The 25,612-nt window shown below is 35.2% G+C and overlaps 1 protein-coding gene and 1 pseudogene across 1 annotated transcript in view; both read left to right on the top strand.

Moving 5' to 3' along the window:
- LOC120174381 overlaps positions 1-22,769 on the top strand; it is a 28,059-nt gene extending 5,290 nt beyond the window's left edge. Inside the window, 6 exon segments of the mRNA XM_039181254.1 lie at positions 3,399-4,025; positions 5,178-5,813; positions 6,760-7,326; positions 7,328-8,761; positions 22,379-22,465; positions 22,593-22,769. Coding sequence (XP_039037185.1) covers positions 3,399-4,025; positions 5,178-5,813; positions 6,760-7,326; positions 7,328-8,761; positions 22,379-22,465; positions 22,593-22,769 — 3,528 coding nt within the window.
- Positions 22,770-24,624: 1,855 nt separating this feature from the next.
- Positions 24,625-24,692, top strand: LOC120174391 (annotated as a pseudogene).
- Positions 24,693-25,612: the final 920 nt, after the last annotated feature.

The raw sequence follows: 25,612 nt of genomic DNA, 5'->3' as shown, positions 1-25,612 counted from the left end.
AATTATTTAAATTTAGAAAAGCATGTTTAAATAAAAAAATATTTATGTAAATGTTATTATTGAATTTTTTATGTAAACTAATTTATTTTCTTTTTGTGTGTTCTTTATTTTTCTGTTTGCATAGCATCATACAGGATAAAAGATATTGATCCTTGTGTTAATTGTCTCATTGGAAAGCCTTCATCTATGGATAAAAAGTGTTCAAATCAAATAGTTCTGAACTCAGAAGTAAGACAGTGGGCTGAAGACTTACAAAGACAAGAAGGAGACAGTCTGCAGGATGATTATGTATCTGACTTGGCCAGTTATGCTCCAGTTTCACTAAAAAGAAATGATATGCAAGATTTGCGAAGCATTTGGGAAAGTTGGGATTCAAACAAAAAATTGCAGTTTTATCAGACTTACGGAGACATCCCATATTTGCTCTATGTTGAAGTTGATGATGAATTACTCAGAGCCCTAGTTCAATTCTGGAATCCAGGGTACAATTGCTTCACTTTCAATAAGGAGGACTTGGTCCCTACTATTGAAGAATATACAACTTTGTTACATCTTGAAGGTGCTTTGGAGAATCGAATATATTCAAAGTCAATTAAAACTCAACCCTTTCGAGTTAAATTAGCAAAGATTGCTGGGGTACGAGAAGAATGTGTGGTATCCCGTACAAAACAAAAAGGCGAAAGTGAAGGCATTACTTGGACCAACATTAGAAAAATTATTCAGAACCATCCAGATTATAAAGTACGATTCGATTTATTTGCTCTGGGTATATATGGTATGGTCATCTTTCCAAAAGTATTGGGATATGTTGAAGCTGCAGTGGTAGATTTGTTTGAACAGTTACCGAAGAAGATTAATCTTGTTTCTGCAATCCTAGCAGAGACCTTCATATCGTTAAATGCTTGCAGAAGACTAGGAGGTGGACGATTCTCAGGGTGTACCCAGTTGTTATATGTTTGGATCCGTAGTCATTTCTGGAGAACAGAAAAGGTTTCATACCGACGCTTTAATACGGATTATTCACCATTAAAGGAATTTCTGGAGCAGGAATGGCCTAAAGAAATTAAGAAAGATATGTGGATTAATGCCTTTCGAAATCTGCAAAGCAATGACGTTGTTTGGCGAGCCTCGTGGCAAATACAAAGGGAATTCTTTTACAGGTGTGGTGATTACAACTGGATAATGCTGCTCGGATTATGGGGAGGAATTGGATATGCACCACTTCTGGTTATAAGACAGTATGGAGGTCGTCAATTTGTACCTGTCACTGCTGGATTACAGTCATCTGAGTTCGCATTCCACAACAAAAATTATAAAAGAAATATCATGGAAGCCGTTACAGCTTGGAAAACAACTTTTTGCATCCGAGCTAAAGCAGCAAAAGAAATGTTAACTCCTGATTATGAAGAATGGAGATCTGTCAGAAAAAACGAAAATATTCCTCTATCAGATCAAAATGAGGATATCTCTATGGAAGATCGCATTAAGGTGGTTCCATCAGAGATTGAAATCTTGAGAGCTGAGTTTGAAGCAGAAAGAGAAGGCTGGTCGAAAGAATTAGAGCAAATGAGACAAGATAAAGCTATGTTGGGGGTTGACATTGACTTTCATTCATGACAATGTGCAATGTTGAGAAAAGATAAAGAAAAAGGTGAGGATGAGTACAGAGCCTTACAGAAAGATTACCAGGAGTTATATAAATCCCAAAAAGCATCAGGACCCAGCCAATCGACGGTACAGATGACCAGAGAATTGAACATTGAGAAAAGACGAGTTGAAGATCTGAAAGGAAAGAATAGCCGTCTACTCAAAAGCCTTGAGAAAGGAAAGCAAAAAATGGAAGATTATGAGGTTGACAGAAGAGAGCGAATTATAAAACACAAGGCTGAACACCGCGAGATCATGAATGAAATGCATAGAGAAAGGGATCGAGCCAAAGATTTAGAAGAGATAAAGAATGACATCTTTAATAAACTTGAAGGTGAGAAAAATAGCATGTTCAAGGGATTTGAATCTGAAATGAACCAGTTGATTGCTGAACTTGAAGTCAGAGACCAAAAGATGGAAGAATCCAATATTGAAAAGGAAAAATGGGAGCTGGAAAGAAAAAATTTCAATACCAGACTGGAGGTAGAGCATGAAGTGGCTAGCAATTGGATGAAAAGATGCAGAAATAAAGATGTTCAAATCCAGAAGCTTAATCAAAGAACGCAAGAAGCACGAACAAAACTTGAAGAGGATCTAGATCAGTCTAGAAACAAAAACTCAGAGTTTAATGCTTACATTTTGCAACTTGAAGAATCATTGTTTCAAGAAAAGGTTCGTCTAGGACCTAATGATCTCAAAGAAAGTAATGAAGAAAATGCTTCACTGCGAAGACGCATTAGAGATCTTGAAAAAATTCTGCACAATTGTCAAGTCAGAATCACTGAGTTAGAGCAAACTCTTGAAGGGACGAATGAACAATGGCAAAAGTCAACTGAGTTCTATGTCGAAAGAAGTGAAGAAAGAAGCAATATGGTGTTCGAGGCCATGGTTCAAATGAGCGAAGTTGCCAGATATGTTGGGGAACTAGCTGTTGAAGCCAAAATAATTGAGCATCAAGTTGATCCAGTTTCTAAGTGCGGAAAGAAGGTGTCATGGTTAATGAAAGAAATTATAGAGCTTAATAGGAAAGCTACGCCTTATCTGTAGTTATGAACTATTATAAAGAAACTTTTGTATGCCGATGAAAGTTGTTCTATGACAGTTAACTTTTTGGGATCAATGTGTTTACATACATGCATTTTGCATACATTCATTTCATAATTTTCACTATGAATTATTTTATTAAGTTAAAATTCATTAATTAAAATTTGGAAAAAATAATATGAAAAGATTTTTCAATCGCAGTTACTCTGGCCAAAAGAGAAATACTACATCACTACGGTACTAGACAAGCTACTAAGAGAATTATGGAGGATAAAATACAGCGTATTGAGGAACAGCATCATAAAGAACAAGAAGAAATGAGAATGAAGCTGGAAAAAATTGAAGCCAATATTGCAAATTCACAAGACAGTATGATGAAGAAAATAGAGGATATGTTTAAAAGGCAGGCTATCAGTGGAAAAATGCATGAAAATCCTGTATCTTTTGACCAAGATCCTATGTATCCTCTAGGTTTTCCGCCAGAACCAATTTATCATTCTGGTACTACACCTATACAAATCAATGCTCGTACATCTGCATTACAAGAAGTCAAACCACATGAAGATCAACAAGTGGATCCTGCATCTTCAAGCAAAAATCCGCTTATATCCGATATGAAAATAGGGGATCTTAATACTGAGCATTTGATCCCAGATTTGAATGAGCTGAATGAGAAACAAAAAGTAAATGAAGAACTGACCAGACAGATCAAGAGCTTAGAAGAACGAATGAAATCCGTGGAAATAACTGAATCATTCTATGGGTTTGATGCTAGTGAGTTGAGTTTGGTTCCAGACTTAATTCTTCCCATTAAGTTCAAGGCTCCTGAATTTGATAAATATGATGGTACTACATGCCCTTCATCCCATATTACTATGTTTTGTCGAAGAATGGCAGGGTATGTGAAAGACGAGAAATTGTTAATTCACTGCTTTCAGGATAGTTTGACAGGACCGGCTTTAAAATGGTATACTCAATTGACCAAAGCCAACATTAGATCCTGGAAAGATTTGGCTAAAGCATTTTTAGAGCAGTATCGCCATGTGACAGACATGGTCCCTGATAGATGGACTCTCCAAAATTTGGAGAAAAAGAATAATGAAACATTCAGACAGTATGCCCAGAGATGGCGTGACACTGCAGCCCAAGTTCAACCACCTTTGTCAGAAAAAGAGGCCACAGTAATGTTTGTCCATACATTAAAGGCTCCTTATCTAAACCATCTAATGGGGAATGCAACCAGAAATTTTGCAGATTTGGTCATTTCTGGAGAATTAATTGAAAATGTCTTGAAAAGCGGCAAGATTGAATCAAATGATGGGTCTAGTTCCAAAAGACCTACATACCGAAAAAAGGAGAATGAGGTCAATAATGCCAATTCTTACAGCAAGGATTCATCGAAAAGTGTTACAATAACCCAACCAAGGGTTAAGAAAGAGGAAACAAACACTAATCGAACAGAGTCCAGAGGATCTCGAAAAGAAAATGAAAGGTTGTCTTTTACACCATTACCAGTACCATATGCAGAGATCTATGATTCACTGTTAAAAGCAGATGTCATAAGGCCTTATCCTTTGGTTCCCATGCAACCACCATTCCCTCCTTGGTATGATACAAAGGCACACTGTGTTTACCATGAAGGAATTACGGGTCATTCCATTGAAAACTGTTTAGCATTCAAAAGGGTGGTTCAAAATTTGATCAACACTGGGAAGTTGGAATTCAATACACCATATGCATCAAATCATCCATTGCCAAATCATGGAGATAAAAACGTGAATGTAATTCAGGAAGAGAACAGAAAGAAAGCAAAAACTGACATTTCTGAAATTAAATCTCCGTTTGTTTGGGTATTCCAACAACTCTCTTTAGCCGGTATAATTCCACAACAATTCAGGCCAAAGCAGAATGAAGGAAAGAATTATTGTGAATATCATCAGGAGAAAGGGCATAAAATTCAACTATGTCCTGAATTTAGGGATTTGGTGCAAAAATTGATGAACAACAAAGAAATAGAATTCTTTGAAGAAGAACCCGGGAAAAAAGAAGATGATGTTTGCTCATCAGAGGATTCTAAACCAAGTCAGAGAATAAATGATCCTGTGATCATCAATGTAAAATCATCTACGACGATTCCTGCACCAATAAAACCAAAGGTAGTTATCACCACTCCTCTACCATTTCCATACAAAGATACCCGCAGGGTACCTTGGAATTATACTACCAATGTTTCAATGGTAGGAGGATCTGTTTCTCTAGATAAAACAGAAGAGAAAATACAGAGTTTGGGTACCACATCGACATCTGAAGCAGTGAGCGAGGTCGGTTTCTTTACAAGAAGTGGGAGATGTTACTCTCCCGAAACATCTAATGCTTCAGAACAAGTGAAAGCAAAAGGAAAAGCCATGGCAATACCTCAGAAGGTATTTGAGAATGAATCCCTTCCAGCATTTAATGAGCCTGTGACAGAAAAACAAGCTCAAGAATTTTTGAAATTCCTGAAACATAGTGAGTATAGTGTGGTTGAACAACTACACAAACAACAAGCGAGAATTTCTATTCTTGATCTCTTGATGAAATCAGAAGCACATAGAAATGCTTTGATGAAAATCCTCAATCAAACATTTATCCCCGAAGATATATCCCTCAATAAACTTGACAGAATTGTGGGACATATAGCCGCTGACAATTACATAACGTTCACAGATGATGAAATACCGGAAGGCGGAATGGGGTCAGTAAAAGCTTTGAACATCACGACACATTGTCATGGTCATGTGTTGCCAGGAGTATTGATTGACAATGGATCCGCTCTTAACCTGATGCCTCTAGTTACACTTCAAAGAATGCCTCTGGATCAATCACACATGAAGAGTTATCAGAACGTGGTACGAGCATTTGATGGTACTCAAAAAGAAGTGCTTGGCAAAATGGAAATACCGTTGTTAATTGGCCCAGTCGTGTACAATATTGACTTTGTGGTGATGGACATCCACCCCACATATAATTGTCTATTAGGGAGGCCATGGATTCATTCAGCAGGAGCCGTTCCCTCTTCATTACATCAGAAATTGAAATTTGTTGTTGATGGACAACTAATATGCGTCAGTGCTGAAGAAGAAATCATTGCGTCTGTAACAAGCGATGTTCCATATATCGACACCAATGATGAGGCTCTTGAATGCTCTTTTCGAGCTCTTGAATTTGTAAATGCAACCTTTATTGTAGAAGGAAGCAAAATTCCATATCCCAGATTGTCTGATTGCACCAAGATGACGGTACAACAAACTTTAGGCATTGGAGCTAAAGCTGGGAGAGGTCTAGGAAAGAATCTTCAAGGGATTTCAGTTCCTATCAGTATAAAGATGAAAAAAGACCGTTTTGGGCTAGGGTTTAAGCCCAATCTTCAGCAAAAGAACAAAGAGATGAAAAGAAGATGTGAAGACAGAAAGGCAAAATTGAAAGGGGGAGAAATCCTTTGGAAACACATGTCTTTCCCACAGTTGAAGACCACATTCAAATCAGGGGGAACAATTAATGTAGAACAACAGCTTATTGAAGCCTTTAAAGAAGAGAAGTTGAAGAAAGATCAAGACATAGTTGAAGAAGCTATGAATGGATTATTTGTCAACATGATCATGAATGACAACAAAACTGGCAAATACTTGGATAGGATCCGACCATGTCTTCCTGGAGAAACACTCACCAATTGGACCACTGAAGATCTTCTTATAGTTTTTAATATTAATGCAGAGTAATATTCCGAACTAATCTTTATGTTTAGCTAAAAATATGAAAACTTTTTGTTATCTTGTAAAAGAAATTATGTTAAATATAAGGAACTTTCTTTAAAATTTTCAGATGACAATCATTCTTTACATTTTTTTTACATTTTTACATTTATTTATTTCATAAATTTACTATATTCTTTCGGAAATATGTCCGAATTAAATTTGCAGGTGTCACCATGTTAATAGCATGTTTATTCCTAAATTTAATCCAGTGATAAATTTAGAGCAGCCCATATGTCTGGAAGAAATCAATGGTTGTGAGGATGAACTGAATTGTGATATTCCTACTGAACTATTAAGATTGGTAGAAAAAGAAGACAAACAAATTCTACCCTACAAAGAAGAGGTTGAGACTGTGAATTTGGGAACAGATGAAGAGATAAAAGAGGTGAAAATTGGTACCACTCTGACAGTCCAGATAAAACAAGAATTGATAAATCTCCTTCAAGAGTTCAAAGATATCTTTGCCTGGACGTATCAAGATATGCCTGGTTTGAGCACAGATATAGTGATACATAAGCTTCCAATCAATCCAGAATATAAACCGGTTCAACAAAAGCTCAGAAGAATGAGGCCAGAAATGTTGTTGCAAATCAAAGAAGAAGTGATGAAACAGATCAATGCAGGTTTCCTACAGGCATCTAAGTACCCAGAATGGGTAGCCAACATTGTTCCCGTACCAAAGAAAAATGGAAAAGTTCGAATGTGTGTGGATTACAGAGATCTCAACAAAGCTAGTCCGAAAGATAGCTTTCCCTTACCCCACATAGACACATTGGTGGACAATACTGCAGGGCACGCATGGTTTTCATTTATGGATGGATTTTCAGGATATAATCAGATAAAAAATGAATCCTGAAGACATGGAAAAGACGACATTTATAACCATGTGGGGCACATTCTGTTATAAAGTGATGCCATTTGGATTGAAAAATGCAGGGGCAACGTATCAAAGAGCCATGGTAACTTTGTTTCATGACATGATGCACAAAGAGATTGAAGTATATGTAGATGACATGATTGCCAAATCCCGAACTGAAGAAGAACATATTCAAAATCTGAGAAAGCTTTTCCAGAGATTGAGGAGATATCAATTAAAGCTCAACCCCGCAAAATGCACTTTTGGGGTAACTTCTGGGAAACTTTTGGGATTTGTGGTCAGCAAAAAAGGAATTGAGATTGATCCAGATAAAGTAAAAGCAATTCAAGATCTTCCACCACCCAATACAAAAAAAGAAGTTCGAGGCTTTTTGGGAAGATTAAATTATATATCTCGGTTCATTTCTCAATTAACTGACAAATGTGATCCAGTGTTCAAATTACTTCGAAAGAACAATCCTGAAGTCTGGAATGAAGAATGTCAAGAAACTTTGGATATTATTAAGAAATATTTATCCAATGCCCCAATTTTAGTATCACCAATGCCTGATAGACCATTAATTCTCTACTTGACGGTCTTCGAAAATTCGATGGGATGTGTACTAGGACAGCATGATGAATCTGGAAGAAAAGAAAAAGCTATCTATTATCTGAGCAAGAAATTTACTGATTGTGAAGTTCGATATCCACCAATACAAAAATTATGTTGTGCCCTGGTGTGGGCTACTCGAAGACTCAGACAATATATGTTATACCATACTACTTGGTTGATATCAAAACTTGATCCTTTGAAATTCTTAATGGAATCACCAGCTTTGACAGGCAGAATGGCTAGATGGCAGATGTTATTATCTGAGTTTGATATTGTATATGTCAACCAAAAAGCAATAAAAGGAAGTGTAATAGCTGATTTTCTGGCCAGTCGTGTATTAAATGATTATCAGCCTTTGAACTTTAATTTTCCCGATGAAGATCTGTTGTGCATATCCATGAATGAAGAAGTCAGAACAAATGATGAATTTGCAACTTGGAAACTTTATTTTGACGGAGCATCTAATGCTTTGGGACGAGGAATCGGGGCAGTGTTAATTTCTCCAGAAAATGTTTATTATCCCTTTACAAGTAGACTGGAGTTCTTTTGCACCAATAACATGGCGGAATATGAAGCTTGTGTCATGGGATTGAAAGCAGCTATAGAAAGAAAAATCAAATTTCTCAAGATATATGGAGATTCATCTTTGGTGGTGTATCAATTGCGAGGAGAATGGGAAACAAAAGATCCCAAATTGTTGGAATACCGAAATTTTACCCTCGAATTAGTGAAAGAATTTGAGAGAGTTACCTTCAATTATCTCCCTCGAGAAGAAAATCAAATGGCAGATGCTTTGGCTACATTAGCTGCTATGTTTCAAGCAACTAAGAAGGTTGATATGATGCCAATCAAAATGCAAGTATATGAAATTCCTGCACATTGTTATAGTGTGGAAGAAGAGGTAGATGGTAAACCATGGTATCATGATATTCTGCAATATATCAAAAATCAAAGTTATCCACCAAATGCATCAGAAATTGATAAAAGAACTTTGAGAAGAATGGTTGCTGGATATTTTCTTGATGGAGAGATTATGTATAGAAGAAGCAGTGATCAAATGCTATCGAGATGTTTAAATACCAGCGAAGCTCGAAACGTCATTGAAGAAGTACACAGTGGAATATGTGGAACACATGCAAATGGTCTTTCCATGGCCAGAAAAATAATGAGATATGGATATTATTGGGCTACTATGTACACAGATTGCATTGATTATGCAAGGAAATGTCATAAATGCCAGATATATGCAGACAAGATTCATGTACCCCCATCTCCTCTACATGTAATGACAGCACCCTGGCCATTTTCTATGTGGGGAATAGATGTCATTGGAGCAATCACACCAAAAGCATCGAATGGACATTGCTTCATCCTTGTGGCAATTGATTATTTTACCAAATGGGTTGAAGCTGCTTCATACACCAATATTAAGAGGTCCACAGTCTGCAAATTCATAAAGAAAGAGATAGTTTGCCGATATGGTCTACCAGAAAGGATCATTACAGATAATGCTCTGAACCTGAACAACAAAATGATGACTGAACTTTGTGCACAGTTTAAGATCAAACATTCAAACTCAGTGGCATATCGTCCAAAGATGAATGGGGCAGTTGAAGCAGCAAATAAGAACATCAAGAGAATCATTACAAAGACTACTGAAACTTACAAAGATTGGCACGAGAAGTTACATTTTGCTCTATATGCATACCGAACTACTGTTCAAACATCTACTGGGGCAACACCGTTTTCTCTAGTCTACGGAATGGAAGCAGTTTTACCAATTGAAGTTGAGATTCCATCGCTTCGAATATTGAGAGAAACAAAATTGGATGAATCTGAATGGATCCAAGCAAGATTTGATCAATTGAACCTTATTGAGGAGAAAAGATTGAAAGCTATTTGCCATGGACAAATGTATCAAAAACGGATGATGAAGTCTCATGACAAAAAAGTACATCCAAGAGAATTCCAAGAGGGTGATCTAGTACTAAAAAAGATCTTGCCTATACATAAAGATTTCCGTGGGAAATGGATGCCTAATTGGGAAGGGCCATATGTTGTAAAAAAAAACCTTTTCCGGAGGAGCGTTGATCTTGGCAGAAATGGATGGAAAAATTCTGAGAAATCCAATAAACTCGGATTCTGTCAGGAAATATTATGCTTGAAGAAAAAAAAAGAAAGAAAAGAAAAAAATAGAAAAAAAAAGAAAAAAGAGAAAAAGAAGAAAAAGAAAAAGGAGGGTCAAGGTGAAAACCCGCAAAGGGCATCTTGTAACCAAAGGAAGGATTTGAGTTGAAAACTTGAAAAGGCGGCTCAAAAGCAGGTTGATATTAGGCATCTGGCAATTGGACCCTCTTAAGATTTTGACAGTTTGGGAGAAACTTCACATCTACAAGCATTTCGACAACGTTTGAGATCTTCCAGACAAAAGCTTACATCATTACTCTAAATTGTATCAACTTGATTAATTTAGAAATACTCATGCTAATAATTTGTTGAGACATTTGAATTATTCTTATGTTTGCCATAACTTTGAATACAATTCTATTTATTTCAAATTCAATTTATTTGAGATTTAATTTATTTTTGGAAATTCAATTTATTCTTCTATGATTTAACATAATTTTGAAATAAATTAAAGATTTCTGAATATCACTTTATGTTAATACTTTTGAATACATGGAATACAAAGTAAGCAAATCATCACTAGCTTAAAGCCATGAACATCAAGATTATTACACGGGATCCTACCGACAACAAAGTCGAATCCGCCAAATCTACTCATCAATTGCTCCAACCGATCACCATTCAGTTCTTGCACATCTGTTTTCAAAAATATACTAAGACAATAAAAGGTGATCTTTGCAGCACTGATTCCAACAAAAGGAAACAAGACATTGATATCACTGGGAAATATGTCTCTATACAGATCCTTGTGTATGGTTTTGAAAGAAAACTAGAAGTATTTCCACCTCATCAGGTTCAAGTGGAGCAACTTTATTCCTTCCAACCCATACTAGATTCCATTCTCAGCACTCATCAAGAACATACTTCTGGACACTTGAAGGTGGCTCATTGTCATAAGCTTCAAGTGCATTACAGATCCTTTCTGTCAATTTGGCACTTCCTGTACATATTTATAAACAGTTTAACTTTATTCTTGGATCCCAGGAAGGCCATCATTTCTTTGTCAATGGAAAAACATCAGCACATGGAGGAAGCAGAATAAGAGAAAATCTGTTCTCAATTGGCAGAATTATGAATATAGCCATTTTCAGTGTAGTAGCATGGAAATGCTTCGAATCTACAAATTTTGGCTCTACATCAAATAAGCACTGTGATATCCTAGTCCAAACATTAACTGAAAGAGACTCAATAGCATCTTCTGGAAGTGTTCTTTGAGTTATCTGATCTGGTTGGACAGAACCAATCATTGAATTTAGAAGATGAATTTGCCAATAGCATCTTCTGGAAGTGTTCTTTGAGTTATCTGATCTGGTTGGACAGAACAATCATTGAGTTTAGAAGATGAATTTGCCAATAGCATCTTCTGGAAGTGTTCTTTGAGTTATCTGATCTGATTGGACAGAATCAAGCATTGAGTTTAGAAGATGAATTTGCCAATAGCATCTTCTGGAAGTGTTCTTTGAGTTATCTGATCTGGTTGGACAGAACAATCATTGAGTTTAGAAGATGAATTTGCCAATAGCATCTTTTGGAAGTGTTCTTTGAGTTATCTGGTTTGGTATGAACCCAAAAAACCAATCATTGAATTTGGAAGATGAATTTGCTCATAGTAAAAATAAGGATACTCAATAGCATCTTCTGGAAATGTTCTTTGAGTTATTTGATCTGGTAAGAACTACAGAACCAATCATTGGAATTAAAAGATGAACTGCATGATTATATTCATTAAGAAGCTTGTTTTCAAGCTTCCTCTGCTTCTTCCTTTTCAAAAATCATAGCCCAAGTTTCGCCTTTGCTTGTAATTGGGATCATTGCATAATGACTCCCTATTTTTTACCAGAAGAAGTGCATCAGCAGCCTTAGTCATTTGAGCAGCACATATAAAATTTGCCAATTCTGCAATTGATGAATCTGGACCACATTTCTCCAGGGCTATTGAAGTTTCAGCCCATGAGAATCCCATTTTTGTCAAGTATAACAGTTTATTCTCCTCATCAGAATCAGAATTCAAGATTTCTCGGTATTAGAAGAACTATCGATATCTGTGAAATCATCTTGAAAGGTCACTTCATAATCAGATGAATTGTTATCAGAATCAACATGTTGCCTGAATGCAAGCTTTTCAAGAGCCTATACTATTGAGTTTTATTCTCAAGAGGTTTTGTGACATTATATCTACATCTACATTTGTCAAAGATGATATATTCTTTGATTTGAAAAAGAAAGATCTATTGGGTTTTTACAATTGAAGAAATATTCAATTCACCAATCTGAAATCAAATAACTTAACATTCATGCATCATATTTTAGGTGTTTACAAAAATAGGTGCATTTTCATTCATTTTTATTCTTGTTGAATTTTTAACAGGAATTTCAAAGATTTTAGCAAAGATTCAAGTCTATCATTTGAAAGATTAGCTTTTCCAGAGAAAGTTCATAATGAGAAGAACTCATCTGAAGAAGGAAGAAGAAGTTCATAATTAGAAGAATTTGTTCAACCTTTTACCTGAATCCATCATTTGAGAGATCAGCTTTTCCAGAGAAAGTTCATAATGAGAAGAACTCATCTGAAGAAGGAAGAAGAAGTTCATAATGACAAGAATTTGTTCAACCTTTTACCTGAATCCATCATTTGAGGGATCATCTTTTCCAGAGAAAGTTCATAATGAGAAGAACTCATCTGAAGAAGGAAGAAAAAGTTCATAATGAGAAGAATTTGTTCAACCTTTTACCTGAATCCATCATTTGATGGATCAGCTTTTCCAGAGAAAGTTCATAATGAGAAGAACTCATCTGAAGAAGGAAGAAGAAGTTCATAATGAGAAGAATTTGTTCAACCTTTTACCTGAATCCATCATTTGATGGATCAGCTTTTCCAGAGAAAGTTCATAATGAGAAGAACTCATCTGAAGAAGGAAGAAGAAGTTCATAATGAGAAGAATTTGTTCAACCTTTTACCTGAATCCATCATTTGAGAGATCAGCTTTTCCAGAGAAAGTTCATAATGAGAAGAACTTATATGAAGAAGGAAGAAGAAGTTCATAATGAGAAGAATTTGTTCAACCTTTTACCTGAATCCATCATTTGAGGGATCATCTTTTCCAGAGAAAGTTCATAATGAGAAGAACTCATCTGAAGAAGGAAGAAGAAGTTCATAATTAGAAGAATTTGTTCAACCTTTTACCTGAATTCATCAATTGATGGATTATCTTTTCCGGAGAAGTTCATAATGAGAAGAACTCATCTGAAGAAGAAAGAAGAAGTTCATAATAAGAAGAACTTGTTCAACTTTTTGCATAATTCTATCGCAGAAGGAGATAGATTAGCATCAGCCTTTCTAGAAAAAGTTCATAATGAGAAGAACTCATCAAGAGCTTATTCAACCTTTTGAATGACTCTATCACAGAAAGGAGGTCATCATCATCCCCAGCAGAAAGTTCATAATAAGAAGAACTTATCTGGAGAGAGAAGAATTTATTCAATATCTCCATTATGATCAAAGTAAAGTCAAAATGGATAAAAAATTTTATTATCTTTTCATCTTTGCCCTATTCTTGTTAACACAAGAATGAGCAAAGAGGGGCAGCTGAAGATATTAATTTTTTATCCATATTATTATTATTATTATTATTATTATTATTATTATTATTATTATTATTATCATTATCATTATTACTATTATTATTAAATATATTAAATACATATATAAATTACAGACCAATTACAACTGGACCGGCCCAGTTACAAACCAACCAGAACCGGTCCAAATCCAACCAAAAACCCTAAATATTTGGGTTTCCAGTTAGGGTTTCCTAACCCTAATTTACCCAGCCGCCTCAGTTCACAGCCGTTGGATCTGGCAAGATCCAACGGACCAGATTGCCCCAGATAGAAACCCTAGGGTCTGATACCCTAGGGACACGCGGCCGCCGTTGCTGTCTCGCCGCCTCCGCCGCTGCCACGTCCCAACCGAAGACTCCAGAAGATAGAATACCAGCCGTCCACGCCATGGCTACTCGGTGAGTCACCACTGGTAGTCCGGTGACTCACCGAGACCCCATCTTCGGACCGGTCCGACGGCCACACCGGTGGTGGCTATAAAAGCCACCACCCCAACCTGAAAAAAAGGAGGAGAGACGGAGAGACAGAGAGAAAAAAAAAAGGAAAAGAAACAGAAACAGAGAGAGATACAAAACTACCAACGATCCCAGTCCACAACAACAGAGCAAAAAACAAAAAACAGAAGGAAAAAGAGAGGAGAGAAGCTTACCAAGGAAGCCTTGACCATCGCCGGAGAACCGAAAATACCGAAGGTATTTTCATAGATTTACTCCGATTAGGAGTCTTTTTGGGGAAACAAAGGTTGGATTCGGTCTTAGGGTGTTTAGATCTACGTTTTAGGTAAATTTAGGGAATTTCCGACCACCGGAGACGGTGGTCGGCGGCAGAATTCACGGCGGCAGACGGCTGCCGGATTCCCTCCGGTGAGGGAATCTAGAGAGAGGCCAGAGAGAATTCTGGCTCTCTCTCTGCTTGAGAGAGAAAAAAAAAAGAAAATGAAATGGTTGGCCCTTCGGGCCAGCCGGTTTGGACCATATATAGTCCTTCCCGAACGACGTCGTTTCGGGAAGGACTATACGAGTAATTAAAAAATAATTAAACCCCGTCCGCAGTCCTCCGAATTTATAAGCTTTACTTTTTAGTCACTAAATTGAATTTATAATAATTTTTAATTCAGTCTTCGAATTTTAATTTCTTTTATTTTAGTCCTTCATATTAAAATAATATATTTAGGATAAATTACATATTTGATACATTAATTTTAATAAATAATATTTTAATCCCTAGTTTATATTTTTAATTTATTTGAATCTAATATCCGAATTTTAGATAATTTTATTTTAGTCACCAAATAAATAAAATAAAGAAATAACATATTTAATCCCTATAATTTTGATTAATTAGATTTTTAATTTTATTTTTATTGTAATTTAGTCAGTTATTTTATATGTTTTCATTTATTTTATTGTTTTTAAATATATTATTTTAGTAGTATTTGTATTTTTATTTTATTATATTGTTAAATATTTTTATATTCATAAATATATAATAAATAGTATTTTTAAATATTTATTTTTAATATCGAAGAAAAGGACAGTCTTAATACAACTGGATGTCCTATTCTGATATTTTAAAATTAAAAAGTAAACAATATTATTTAAAATTAATATTTATCAATATCAAAGAAAAGAGCTGTCTTAAGGCACCTAGAAGTTCTTTTCGGATATTTTTTAAATAAATAAATATTTTTTTTATAAATTTTGAAATAATAGAATTATAAATTAAATATATTTTTGAATTTTTAAAATTTTAATAATAGAGACACTTTATAATTAAAAAGTACCAATTTTGGGCGTTGTAGGGGTGCTAATCCTTCCCTAAACGTAACCGACCACGAATCCCTTTTTATTATTAAAAAGAATGAATTTTTGGTTAAAACGCAGATCAGTTTATCTTTTAATTGATGTTTTCTTAAAAACTCTTTTAAAAGAAAATTTTTAGGTATTCGACCTACCTGATCCAAAAGGTCGATGGCGACTCACAAATTATTTTCAAAATTATTTATTCACATCAATTTCCCCGTCAAATTTAACATTTCGTGCCCGGACGAAAACCGGTTACGACACCCATCAACTGTGCTGCTGGAAACACAATTGTCTTTATAAATGGGAGAAAACTGCATCAGAAAGACTTGGAACTACTAGCTGTCAAAGGATTTCCAACTGCAAGAGATAGAAGCTATATCATAGTCACATGGATCGCGGTACGCTCAGTACGGGAACGTGGAACGGGATCGCAATTCGCTAGGTCCCTAAAATTCGGTACGAGGGGGTAGACTTCTTTAGGATCGCTCCGGTACGATGTACCATATAAATTAGTACGATGTACCAGTTTCTTAGATAGAGATCAATTATGCATGGCTCCTTTAGGAACAAAATAATTCAAAACTAAAAATCTAATATGCATAAATCCGATTTAAGGACTAAAATAAATTGAATAAAAAATGAGCATGGCTCCTTTAGGAATAAACTCACGCGAACAAAAATGGACCACCCTGGACCCCAATTAAATGGCAGTGTTTAACCAAACTATCTAAAGCCTTTAAAAGCTAACCTAAAAATAGATCATAATTTATGTTAAACCTAATCCCTTCCCCCTGCGCCGTTTTGAACCTCTTCTCTTCTTCATCCTCTACTCCTCACACCCGCATGGCCGAAAGTCTTCATAGCCCCAGACCCGAGCAACTTTGAACCCTCTTCTCTTCCATCACCTGAGAAGGAAACCCAAAAGGCTTCGATCATCGATCATCAGCCCCGACGAGGAGCTGTTTTGAAATGGTTTCCCCACTCCCTCTTATTCTCCTCTGATTTTTTCTCTCAAACCCCCAATCTCTTTATTTTTTTGATTGCATCTCCTCTTTTCCCTGCTGCAAAATTACGATGTACCGAATCGCGATTTTGAAACGATCCAATCACAATTTTGAAACGATCTGAACGCGTTCGTACCGCGTTTTGGATCGCAACGTTCAGTACATAGATCGTGGCCAAATGAGCGATTTATGTAACTATGAGCTATATTATCGAGTTCTCGGGGCGAGTTTTCAACGAAGACTCTGGCATAGAGTTGTACACTCTTGGCAAACTGGCCCCAACATAAGTCCTACACTATCATTTTCTACTGCTTATCACCCCATTATAGGATACTTACACAATCATTTTGAAAGCATTGCCACTAGAAGCCATGTTTGAGGGTCCAATCTTAGGGAACAAGAAATGATTGTTTAGTTGCTTGCTTAGGCGGTTTCACTTTGCTTTTGCTTGGCCTTTTTCTTTACTCAAGCTTTATATGTTGTGTCTCACTGACTGTAAACCATCGTTGATCGGATAACAGAGTCGAGAAAGAGAAGATCGGATTCGGCATGCGAGTCCCCCGTGCGGTCGAGTGATTAAAGATCGAACAGCCTGTTGTGATGACAAATTGTATTCATCCTCGGTAAAGTCATATTTGTTTGATGCCTTGTAAACAAAACCATGTCCTCTGGTTAATGTAAAGTGAGAGTCCTATAAAACGTTATGTTGTATTTGTAACAACAATGTTTCATTAAGCGTTTGGGTATGTGTGAGGCTTGAGAAATGAACAACATCCATACTGTTTTCTTGTGAGAATGAATAAAATTCAATTCTATTAAAAAAATTGATTCGAGTGACTCAAATTTCATAAATTCAATTCGACTCAATTTTTGTAAAATAAAATTTAAATAATAAAGTATGACTCGACAATTGGACTAATTCCAAATTTTTTTATTTGAATCAACTCAAGTAACTCAAATACTTATTCCCACTCTTAGTTCACTTGTCATTTTAACTCCATTTTTTTTTATCAAATTTGAATCATATGTTCCTTTAACATTATAAAATATTTATATAACTTCAATTCATATTTTTAACAATATATTTTTTTTTCAATTTAATTCCTCAAGTTTACATTTTATACAATTTGATTTTTGATGTATTTTTTTTATAAATTTATTCTCTCCATCAATTTTTGACTCCTTTATATTCTTATTGATACTTTGTCACAAAAATATATTTAAAAACCAAAATTATAAATACATTTTATAATTTTAGATGATACTTGAGTTTTTCTTTTATTAATTTAGGATGCTTACAAGTGGTAACAAATGTTATAAAAACTCTCAACCATTTGACAATGAATACTCAAATACCCTATATTCTAGTGCTCTAACTTTGTAACCTCTAGGAGTAACAATCATTCCCTTAACCATGAGGTAGTTTGGTTCGTGCGATACTTAAATTATTAAATGATATTGTAATGCGTAAAGAAAACATAAAATAATATGTATGCTTATTGTAGAGATTCATTTTCGTCTGGGGCTTATTTAGTATATATGTTAATATTATATTTTATCTTTGTATTTTAGTTTAAATAGATGTTAGTATTTCAATTAGGATTTAGGATATTATTTTAAATATTATTTTATTTTATCTTTGTTTTAGGTATTTTAGTTTAAATAATTTTAATTGTTTTAATTAGGATAAAAAATATTATTTTAGGAATTATCTTTAGCTTGTTTTTAGGAATTTGAAGGTTATAAATACCCTTCAGGGTAAGCCTAAGAACATAGACATCTGAGCTCACACACAGATCTGAGAATAAAATCTTCTTTTTCTCTCTAGTTTTCTCTATATTTTCACATACTCCTTTATTTTCTTTTAATTTTTGTTTTCAACAAATGCTAAGTATGACTTTGGTCATGTTTAGCTAATTTTCTTTTAAGCCAAGGGCTAAAGCAAAGACTCAATTCCAAATGTGAGAATTGTAAGGAGGATTGGCTTATTGAAGCATAATCGGCTTTCCGAGAACATACTTAGCAAAATTGTTTGCTAAAAAGAAACTGAGATCGAAACCAGTTATAGTTGAAACAACATAATCCGAGTCGGTAGCGAAGAATTATCCTTATAAGCCGACGTGAATTTTGAAGTAAAGATCTGTTTCGATGACCTGATGAATTTGTAGCAAAACTGAAGTCTGAGGTTGCTTTCATTATAAGTTTATCTTTATCTAAATCTCTTTAGATTATTTATTTAATTATTTCCTTTTATTTAATTCTTATCTTTTATTTTAAAAACAACTTTTAAAAACCCTTTTTATCTTTACTACTATTATTTATTATTTTATTTAATACTTTATTTTATTTTGTTTTATTTTTATTTTTCCACTTATTTTTTATTTTATTTTATTTTATTTTATTTTTATTTTCTCTTTTAATATTTTTTTATATTTTTTTTATTTTTCTTTTATGAAATTTAATATTTTCTTCATTTATTTTATTTTTTAAACATTTTTTATATAACATTTTTAAAATTTAATATTTCATTCTTTGATTTATTTTATTTTAATTTTTATTTGATATTTCTTTTATTTTATAATCTAACGATTTCAACTTTTTAGAGGCAATTTCAATCGATTAACGATAAGTAATTTGAATCGAATTTTTACTTTTTAATTTAACTTGCAATTTTTTTAATTAAGACAAATGGAAATTAAATTAGTACCAAAAGGGCATTACAAGGGTGTTAATCATTCATTGACTGTAACTGACTCCCGAATCTGACATATTTATGTAAAACGAAAATTAGGTAAGAAGGTGTCCGATCAACCTAGTTTTTTTATGTTTAAAAAAAGATAAATGATCGGTGGTGACTCTAACCCATTTATTTAAGTTAAAGCCCAATTACGGGCCCACTCGAAAGACGGTCACGACAGCTTTGCGACTCCACTGGGGACAAGTAAGTGAGTCAGGCTAAGACTAATTTCAGGTTGACTTCTTAAGTGAAAATTGTAAGTTTAATTTTTAATGTAATTTTTTGATCTTTATTACTTACCTTTGATTATTTTTCAAATAAATAGTTGTACTGACGTTTTTTTTAATTATTTCAGATTATTAAACATTTTCATCTCAGGCTCTATACCTGAGCTCCAAACCTTTTCTTAAGTGGAGGTGAAAACGACGCCTTCGTGGGAATTTATTCTCCGTATAGGCCTAACAAGTAACCTTCGGGATTTATATACCGTATGTCTTCGTGTGAATTTATTCTCCGTATGAAGATAAGGAAATGTATCCTCTCGAGTTTAACTTGGTCCACATGAGCTTGTAATGAGCTTAGGACTGAGGGTCTGGCAAGCCCAAGGGGGCACCAGCAAGGAGAACTCGGGTACATTCTTTTAGAACCTAAATCGGGAGACTACAGGGAATTAGAGCCTACCTCGAAACTCCATTCCAAAACGTAGAAAGTTTTTACTTTTATCATGCAACTTATTATTTTTTTACTTTATTATTATATTATTTCTATCTTACTAACTGATTTTTCTTTCATGTTTTCTTTATTATTTGCATCATAAAAAGAGGTAATTGATCCACAAAAAAAAATATTTGTTACACACAAATAATCTGCATTAACGGACGAAGGGGTTGTAATGCAAGAGGTGAAAAATGCCAAGGTACGACTATGGTTCGAAAAGACTCAGAAAGAAAAAAGGAGACAGTCTGTAAGAAAAATATGTATCAGATCTGGCTATGTTTTTGTCAGCCTAAAGCAGAACGATATTCAATAACTACAGAACATTTTGGGATAGTTGGAAAAATGACCAGAAAAGGAAGTTCTTCCAGCGGTATGGTGATATTGCACTTCTACTATATGTCAAGACAGATGAGCCCCTAATTCGATCCCTAGTATAATTCTGGAATTCAGGGTACATCTTCTTCACATTTAACCAAGAAGACATGGTACCCACAATCAAAGAATATACTGCTTTGTTGCATTGAAAAGGAATGAGAATGGATCGGGTTAACATCAAACACATCAAAAGTCAACTTTTCAAGAACGGATTGGCAAAACTGGTGGGGGTAGATGAGAAATGGGTAACTGGTCGGATTCAACATAAATGTATTGGGGAAGGAATTGCTTAGACCCATATCAAGAAACTAATGAAGAATCACCTCGATGAATGAAAGGTAATGAACCTTTTTGCACTGGGCATTTATGGTTTGGTTACATTCCCAAAGACTTTAGGATATATTAAGGCAGCTGTGGTGGAACTATTCGAACAACTCTTGAAATGAGTAAATCCAACACCAACAATTTTAGCTGGAACTTTTCACTCTCTCAACCACTACAGAAAGACTAGCAGAGGAATATTTATAGGGTGTGCACACTTCTCCAAGTTTGGATCCATAGTAATTTTTTTCTTACCGTCGATTCAGAACCAGTTATTCTCCTTTAGGGGAATTCCTCACCTGAAATGGCAAGAAGGTGTCCCAAAAGAAAAATAGATAAAGGTATTCACACACCTTCAGGATAGGGATTTGTCTAGAGAGCCCTTTGGTTAATCCATAGTGACATTCTTTTTCGATGTGGAAACTCAGAAACTATGACATTATTTGGATTATGGGGAGGAGTCAGGTACACTCCACTTTTGGCACTTCGACAGTATGGGGCACACCAGTTTGTCCTAACAACACATGGAATATCTGGATCAGAATTTGCATATCATGGGGATAACTACAAGAAAAAGGTCAAAGAAGTAACTGAGTCATGGAAAAAATGTTCCGTATGGATGTCTTGACCACTAAGGACATGCTTACTCCAGACTATTTAGAATGTCAGAGATTAAGGAAAAATGACACCATCCCAGTGCCAGACCATGAAGACACTCAAACTATGGAAGAAAATATTAAGCAAGTTCTCTCCGAGCTAGAGATAGCAAGAAAAGAATTTAAAACTGAAAAGTAGGAGCTGAAACAAAGTCTAAGGGAACTCAAGGCTGAAAGATTCCAGTGGAAGTTGGACGCTGATACTCAAAAGGATCGGGCAGACAAGTTAGAAAGGGAATAGAAGAAAATTTGTTTTGAGCTTGAGGATTTAAGAAAAGGGTATGAATAACAAGTTCAGAACAATTCCAATCTGAATATGTCTTCTAAATACTGGAAAAGTGAAGCTAGCAGCCTGAAAAAGGAAGTTTTAGGGGCAGGATGAAAGAGAGACCTTGAAAGAACTGCTAAAGACTTCTCAGAGACGTTTGTTAGACAACCAATACCAATATAAATATTTGAGGATCTAGATAATTGGTTTAGAGGAATCACTTCAGAAACAGTGAGAACATGTTAGCAAAACCATAGCTGAGTTGGAGGCCATTGTGGACGGGTTCAAGAAACAAGCAAGTGAGTTTCAGATAGTTCCATTTGATGGAAGTTTCCAATGGTGTTTTGTTGTGAAGAGGTTAAGAAAAGGATAAAAGCCAGAGATGCAGTCATTCGAGACTTTTTGGAACAAGTACAAAAAGCAGCTCAACACTTTCACGGTTTAGCCAGAGAAGCTGGAGTGGTTCAACAGGATATTCAACCGGTGGCAGACGAAGGCAAAAGACTAATCAACCTATTAGAAGTTGTTTGGGGTCTAGAAGACTTAGTTAGAATGTACCTTTAGGAGGTTTTTGTCTCTTAAGAAATAACACTTTTGTCCCAATAAAGATTATTCATAATAATAAACATATTTTTAGATAAATTCCTCGAACATTCCATGCATCATGCATACTTTGCATTTTGTTATTTTCATTTCTTTACATTCTCATTAACTAACATAAAATGTCTCATCAGAAGAGGGAACTAACATCAGATATACTTCCACAAGCCTTGGATCCATCAAGCTGGAGCAATACCGTCTACGTTGCACCAGAAAGTCAAGTTTGTCATCGACGGGGCTATAGTAATTGTTAATGATAAAGAAGATATTGTGGAAAGTGTGACTACTAACGCCCCATACATAGACATAACTGATGAAGCAGTAGAATATTCATTCCGCTCTTTATAGTTTGTGAATGCTATATTTGCGGCTGAAAGAGGAAAGATTTCCAAACCCCGACTCTCCAAATACACTAAAATGGATATCAAACAGACCTTGGGAAGAGGTGCCAAGGTGGGAAGAGGATTTGGGAGTCTCTTGCAAGAAAGGATCAATCATGTCCTTCCTATAACAAAGCTAGACTAGTTCGGGCTTGGTTTTAGGCCCAGTCAACAACAAAAGTGGAAGAAAATTCAGAAAAATCGAAAAAAAGATTGGCCAGATTAAATGGGAGTGAATTTTAATGGGAACTCATGGTTTTCCACTTTTTTATGAAACATTTAAATCCGGTGATTATGAGTTTGGGACGGCTTCACCGGATTTAGAGGTTGGCTTGAAAGATTTGAGTATTAACGCTATAACCGCAGAGAATGTCGAAAATATGGACGGGTCAAGAATCTGCCCTTTGAAACCTGGATCGATGCTTAGAAAATGGAAGACTGAAGAATTACATGTGGGTTTCAAATTTATTTCAGAGTCCCAAGATAATGATAATGCAGGAATTGATGATACTGACCCAGAAGTGGATTTTGAACAGTTCGTTTATCTTGGGGAAGTTGATGAATGTGACAATGAATAAGAATGCAATTTACCTTCTGAATTATTAAGAATGATAGAAAGAGAAGACAAGCAAATATTTCCACATAAAGAGAAAATCGAAGTCCTGAATCTGGTTACATATGATGAGAGAAAGGAAGTCAAAATTGGCACACCTCTCTCAACTGAAGCAAGATAAAACCTAATATTCTTACTTCAAGAAAACAAAGATGTGTTTGCATGGTCGTATCAAGACATACCAAGACTAGATACATATATAATAGTCCACAAACTGCCTATCAAACCAGAATGCAAACCTGGGCAACAAAATCTAAGGAGAATGGGACCTAAAATGCTCCTTAAGATCAAGGAAGAGGTCAAGAAACAATTCAATGTCAGCTTCCTTCAAGTAGCCTAGTATCCGGAATGGGTGGCTAACATAGTGTCGGTTCCAAAGAAAGACAGAAAAGTACACGTGTGTTGATTACCGAGACCTTAACATGGTGAGTCCTAAAGATAACTTTCCTCTACCACACATAGATACTTTGGTGGATAATACTGCTGGGAACACTTTCTTCTCATTCATGGACGGATTCTCAGGATATAACCAGTTTAAGATGCATCCTGAGGACATGGAAAAGACCACATTTTTCACAATACAAGATGATGCCCTTCGGACTAAAGAATGTTGGGGCAACATATCAAAGAGCCATGATGACCTTGTTTCATGACATGATGCATAAAAAAAATCGAGGTTTATATCGATGACATGATATCAAAGCACAAACCGAATATGAACATATCGAGAATCTGAGAAAGCTCCTTCAAAGATTAAGAAAGCTATAGCTGAAACTGAACCCTAATAAAATGTACCTTCGGGATAATATCCGGAAAGCTGTTAGGCTTCGTGGTCAGCAGGAGAGGTATCAAAGTCAATCCAGATAAAGTCAAAGCCATCTAGAATTTACCTCTCCCACAAACACAAAAAGAGGTTTAAGGTTTTCTGGGCAGGTTAAATTACATAGCACGATTCATATCTCAATTGACTGACAAGTGCGACCCAATTTCTGTATTCTTCGAAAAAAATAACTCTAGAACATGGAAGAGGATTGACAGACTGCATTCGAGGAAATAAAAAAATACTTATCTTGCACTCCTATCTTAATATCCCCCATTGAGGGTAAACCTCTATTCTTCTATTTATCCATATTCGAGAATTCAATGGGGGTGTGTTTTAGGTCAACTTGATGAATCCGTGAGGAAGGAAAGAGCCATTTACTACCAAAGCAAGAAGTTCATTGATTGCAAGGTCAGATATCCTCTCGTCGAAAAGCCGAATGGCAGATGCTATTATCTGAAGTTGACATCGAGTACATGAGCCAAAAAGCTATAAAAGAAAGTGACATATCAGATTTCTTGGCAAGTAGAACTGCTGAAAATTACGAGCCACTAGACTTTGACTTCCCAGACGAAGATTAGCATGGCCCATGCGCAAAGATGACACGCACAAATTGAGAAATGGTCCAAAGTTTTTCGCCACTAGATTGGAGAGTATTCCTTTTCCCTTACATTGTTTTTAAATTCGACATACGTTTTGGGACAAAATAGAGTACGTGAGGGGGGAAGGATAAGCATGTCAATTTTTTCCTTGACTTATTTGATTGTTTGAAATTGAGATATTCTGATATTGATGTGTTGGGATCGTTGGTTGCTAGTCTCGAATTTCACTTTATACTTTTGCTTCCTTTTGGATTATGATCATGTTTTGATCGAATTTAATTTGCATGATTGGTGATTGATGTAGTTGGTGAATTTTTTGTTGAGTATTGATATTTCATGCTTTTGTTAATAGAGATGAACTTGACACAATGCATATAAACTTTTCTTGTGAGGTTTGAGCCTAACGAGCATACATTTTCTTTCTTGCTCATTGTTTGACTTGTGTGTGCCGAACTAATTAGGATATTCTAGAACTTGTAATCATAATGCATATCGAGACTACATATTGAACGTAATGTTTTAATGTGATAGGGGAACCTATGATAAACCTACTTTTCCCAAAAAGCCTACCCATTTACATATCCACTAGGGAACCACATTTGAGCCTATTTTTCTTTCTTTGTTTTACACCTCAATTAAACCCGAAGCCTTTCTTTTTATTTTTCCTCTCTTTTCACACCCTTACTGAGACTTGAGATCTTGTATCACTCTTGTTCTACGAAAAAAGAAAAGAAAAAAAATCATTGTTTCGAAAAAAACAAGTTGTTCACTGTTTCGAACAGTAAAAAACCCTTTGTTCAAAAAAAGGGAAGGAAAAATTGATAGTTTCAATCGTCTTTCATCTATTCTTTTTCCTTGTTTTGTTTTTTATTGCGCTTCATATTAATTCATGGATTGTTCTTAATTATTTTGATCTCTTGTTTTGGTATTTTAAACCTTCCTTTTTGGCCTTT

The sequence above is a fragment of the Hibiscus syriacus genome, unplaced genomic scaffold, assembly GCF_006381635.1.
Source record: "Hibiscus syriacus cultivar Baekdansim isolate YM2019G1 unplaced genomic scaffold, ASM638163v2 tig00112072_pilon, whole genome shotgun sequence".
NCBI lineage: Eukaryota > Viridiplantae > Streptophyta > Magnoliopsida > Malvales > Malvaceae > Hibiscus > Hibiscus syriacus.
Note: the sequence above shows the minus strand (reverse complement) of the source record. Positions and strands in the feature narration are given on the sequence as shown.